Here is a 5,137-nt window from a genome sequence, read left to right as displayed (position 1 = left end):
CGTGGAGATTAACGTATAATAAATAACAATCATGGAGCAAATCGAAAGTTACGAGTTGCAGTCCTTCCCACCCAATCGTCGCACGTTCGCCAATTTGAACGAACCGAACAGGGAGATTGAATACGATGTGGACGTCGGGGATGGGTTCATTCACCCTCACAGAGCTGATTTGTATATCAAGTTTGATGTGGTGAAGAGAGACAACGGGGAAGCATTTAACGCCAATGCAAATTTAAAACTTGTGGACAATTTTGTACCGCATCTGTTCTCGCAAGTGGAAGTTAGAAAGCATGGCACCGTCATCGATAGGGTTGACTACCCCGGGATTACTTCTACAGCTGTGGCAACACTGAAGCTCTCCAAGACCGATGCAGCATACTACCAGGCAGGGGGATTCGAAGCAGGTACAAAAATCAAAACTCAAAGCCACACAGTACTGTTTCCCATGCGCTTGCTTCCAGGCTTTTTCTCCGACTATACGGAGATTATGTGGAAGGGTGGTTTACGCGTCACTTTTCGCAGAAGCGCCAACGACAACGATGTGCTGATGCGTTACAGCACCTTGGGTGCAGACGGTACAGCACTTGCCAACACACTACCCGACGCTGCCAAGTGCGTCATCCAGTCCATGGAGCTGCGCATGCCTGTGGTAGAATACGAATCTAATTACGGTCTCAAGTACAAAGCCGACATCTTGAAGAACCCCCAAGTGCCCATCCAGTTTTACGGCTACCAGTGTGTGCAGAAACCTGCTTCTGGCAACCATTTTGAATTTGATGTTACTACGCAGTTCAACAGCATCCGGTACGATATGCCAGAGTTTGCAGTTGTGCTCTTCCAGACAGGGAAGGACAACAACCAAGAGAAAGATTCTAGCCAGTTTGACAATTGCAAAATTAAGAATATTTACCTCAAAAATGGTAGGAATGAAGTTTTCCCACGCGAGAACTACAACCTAAACATTACAAACAACGATTACCTGAAACTTTACGAGGCGTACACAGCTTACAAAAGAGTGACCTCCGGCAATGTGGACGTGTACTACAATCCCAACGAGTTCATAGCTCGCAGACCCATGTTCGTCATCAACACATCTAAGAGAAAGCAGGTGGTTGTCAACGATCGTACCAACATAAAGATCGTATGCGAGTTCCACGACGCCTTGCCTGCAGATACTTTGTGCAGCGCCATTCTTATTGCAGAGAAAACATTTGTGTATGATGTCAAGAATGAAAGAGTGACTGAACAGTTTTAGGTGCAAGAAAAAAATTATACTGACCGTAGGTCCAAATATTAGATTCCTATTAACCTCCAGGGTGTGTGAGAAATGGCTATTGATCTTCTAACAATACAGCTTCCACAATCCTCACAATAATCTGAAAATATTAATAAAATTAAACATCGTTGCATTTAGAAATAATCATACTTGAGCGCACAAAGGAACTTCCCCTTTGGCTCTGCGTATGCCCTCTTTTCACCCCGTAGGACACGGCGAGGAATTAGTTCCGTTGAAAATTTGCAATTTTTTGTTACATGTGTTGATTTTTTTATTAAAATCATCAATAAAAACCTAATAATTTGATGTACTTTTTTAAGATTTGGTATGGTTCGCATAACATGCTGGAGAAGATGTATTAAGCTGATGATGACCCCATTCCATAGTGTGCTCGTTACATGGAAGCACACAAAGTTTGTTGTCCGCAGCATCAAGTGCCACCTTATCGATAGCATCCGTATGCACCTCATGGAGGTGGCTAACTATGCGATGTTCTTTTCTTGTGATCTGCTTCTTCTCAAACAAACATTTCTTGTATAGCTCTATGTCGAACTGTGAAACAACACTTCGTCCTACTCCTTTTGCCTTTTTTATCTCCTTGGACTCGTCCACAAATCTAATACAGTACATTTTTGCTCTGAGGGCCACAAACTCTGCAATGATTCTTCCTCTGGCCTCATCTTTCATTTTCCCCACTGTCATCTCGTTCTGGATGCCAGACAGCTTGTACTTCTCGAGGGAATCTTCTGAGTAGTTGGAGAAGTCAAAGTGCTCAGCTAATATTCTGTAATCTTCAAACAGATCCTCGGTCCTAATACAATAAACGAAGCTATCTGTGTCCATGTATGCTACTTGAATGCGATCTTGAAAATGAGGTTGCATAACTTCGTAATGGAAGCAATACATGGCAAGTTTGGACAGTTCTAGGACCGTGGCTCCAACAGCTATTGGCTTATCGAGTGTTACTTGCTTCTTCCCCCTCTCGATTAACATTAGGTCATCAGTAAATCTTGTAAAATTTTTATAGAAAGGATCGGCGATTAACTTCTCGCATTTCCGAGGATTAGATACCAGATCGCAGTTAATTCGATTTCGAACCTGCTCCATTGTTTTGCCAAAAATGCTGTTATTTAGCAACTTGTAGTGGTCTTTATCAGCAGCTGACGTGGCTCGTGCCCGGCTTTGTGTATTGTCACTGATGTAAGGCTCCAACCACTTCTTCTGTGTAAACTTCAAAGCCTTGTGGACTCGCTTCAAAATCAATCCTTGTTGCAAATAAAATTGCAATAATCGATAATGTAGCACATAGTTCTGTTTGTTGTGAAATGTTAACATGAGCTTCTTGTCATTTTTACCACCAGGAGGAACTTCCATCTGTGGTGCCATAGCAAAACCATGATGCTTGTCGTGAAGTTGGTGAGGATACTCGAGATCAACTTCAAGAAAACACCCACACGAATGATCAGCAGGCCATTTCAGAAATTCACGATTCGCAAGTTCGTCTTCCTCCATCCACATGTAATCTCCAATAGGCAAGAATTGAGACATGGCCCATCCATATAAATTGTTCATATCAATGTAGGATATGAATGTTGAAGGGGTGTTGGGGTTGTAGTTGGGCATGTACTTGTTATTGGCCTTGATGTATCTGAGTGGTGCTTGGACAATGCCTCCTCGAATGGCATCCTCGATAAAAAGGTGATGGTCTATATTACTGATGAGGCCAATCTTCACTTTTGTACTTTTTAGCATTGCTTCCCAGGACCAACCGGGGGTAGTGTAACTATATGCAGGATCCAACCCATGTGTACTTATGCATCTGCGTCTGTGGGACTCGAAGACATCAGCCAACAAGGTTGTGTCGAGTTTTAAATATACATCATGGTAATCTCGCATATTCCGGCATCCAAAAGCCTCGAAAACTTTTTTTGCATGCTGGTAGTCGTCTACTGAGCAGGTGCTATTTGTTAGGCGACTACAAAAAACTTCCCGTGGCGGAAGTTGTAGCTCGTTAAACTTTCCAAAATTATCCATATACTCGTATGGGTATATGGATTTTTGTTTCAGGAGGTTGAGATGCTTATTTTCAAACAAGCGTTTGGTTTCTACGAGCTCATTCTCGGTCAACTGTTCAGCTAATCCTGCTAAGCTCGATGGTAAAAACTGGTAGCTGTCCAGGAATCGAATCTCGACCAGATTTTTTCTTCCCTCTACTCTCACCCACTTGCTGAATGAAATGTATTTTTCCTTTGTTTGAGGGATGATATTAATGCGTTCGGAATCACAACCAAGTTCCTTTACAAACAAATGCGCATCGTAACCTTTTAAGTTATGTATCAAAACTGGTACAAAACTTAAAACCTTGATCTGCAAGTTGCATTTGTTACAAACACTGACGCTGACGACCTCCCCACTCCAATGATTATGATGGTAAACTTTCCAATTATTTTCAGTGAAAGCACACTCACAAATTTCGCAGATGGTAGCACGATTATGTTCTTCCTCTTGTTGTGGTGTGGGTGGTGGCATTGGTACTTTAAGGTCAAGAAGCTTGGTAAGTTGTTTTGTAAACTCTATAAGAGTTTCAATGAATACTTTAGGGGCACTCGCACCAAAATACAACTTAAACTTTGGCATGTTGGTCATACTATGGGGGTATGCATAAACTGGTAGCAGGGCAAAGCTACACGGAGTGTGGTGGCTGATATGAACAGACTTGGGACCTGCTTTAGTAGATGTTGGTAATTTAAGCAGGCTTTCAAAATCTGCATAGAGCACCACAGGATGCTTCAACAGTGCTTTCAGTTTCCAAAATTTCATTACATCTAAATGCTTTGGCATTTTTATTGTTGCAACTGCATGTTTGGCACATCGCACCATGTGCTTTTGCAGCTCAAGATCAGGCGACTGTCGTCTCCCATAAAATATTGCAAGACAACAATCGCATATTTGGATTTTGCCCTCATGCTTTGTAATTTGCCTTGCAACAAGTTTTGGTAAATCATTTATAAGGCAATAGTGGTACACATTTTTATTTTTAATTAATAAAAGGCGAATAACCTTCTGCCTGTCTACTATTTTGCTAACTCGAAGAGTATATATGTTATTTGGAGAATCATATGTAAAAACATTTACAGCAATCTTCGAGTTGCATTGCCTCTCAAAACAATCGATGCTATCCAAAGTAACAGGGTATTCAATGCCAGCCATCATTGGTTCAAATTTTTTGAGGTATTCCGGTTTGTTATAGTTGTATAATTTATTCCGGTTATTGTTTGGAAGATGGTGAGCAGCAATAATACACCATAAAAAACATTGATTATCATTATTTTTGATATTGATCACTGCTTTTTTGTTTTGTATCCATAAGGGTAGCTTGACGTAACTATTTCCACGAAGAGGCTTGTACTTGGCCACCTTGACTTCTAGGTGACAAGATGAGAACTCGGGCAATAAACAAAGTTTCCACCCTGAGCTCCTCCCTTCGAATGCTTCGTGTTTTGCCAGCAACACCTCATACAAATTTTCGATGACAGTATTTAAGTTTACATCATCGGCAGCATGCAATGGGATCGGATGGCCAGAATAGTGATGGAAAGTATGTATTTCGTTATGGGTTTTGTTATAGGTTTCGTAAATACCGCTGAATATTAAAGACAGTTTGATCGAGAAGCTCAACAAAAATTCTCGCACCTTATTGATGACATCCTTTTTGATTTCTCTCAAGAAGGTGTTTAAATCACAACCTTCATCAGCATCGTACGAAATATCAAAACCCCTCTCTAGAGTGATTCGTGTCTCACTCCTTGGCTTTTTGTTCGGACTATGTGGTTGGGGGGCTTCCAGTTTACGCTTTCTCCC

The 5,137-nt window shown here is 41.4% G+C and overlaps 1 protein-coding gene across 1 annotated transcript; it reads right to left on the bottom strand.

Moving 5' to 3' along the window:
• Nucleotides 1-1,591: 1,591 nt before the first annotated feature.
• On the bottom strand, nucleotides 1,592-4,117 carry LOC145990443 (uncharacterized). The gene has a single exon (XM_083126134.1). The coding sequence runs from the start codon at nucleotides 4,115-4,117 to the stop codon at nucleotides 1,592-1,594; it is 2,526 nt and encodes an 841-aa protein (XP_082982260.1).
• Nucleotides 4,118-5,137: the final 1,020 nt, after the last annotated feature.

The sequence above is a fragment of the Lepisma saccharinum genome, chromosome 7, assembly GCF_977018435.1.
Source record: "Lepisma saccharinum chromosome 7, izLepSacc3.1, whole genome shotgun sequence".
Lineage (NCBI taxonomy): Eukaryota > Metazoa > Arthropoda > Insecta > Zygentoma > Lepismatidae > Lepisma > Lepisma saccharinum.
Note: the sequence above shows the minus strand (reverse complement) of the source record. Positions and strands in the feature narration are given on the sequence as shown.

Bases quoted from the DNA above. Each gene is read 5' to 3' on its own strand.
- LOC145990443 (XM_083126134.1), bottom strand. From the start codon at position 4,117: ATGCCAAAGCATTTAGATGTAATGAAATTTTGGAAACTGAAAGCACTG.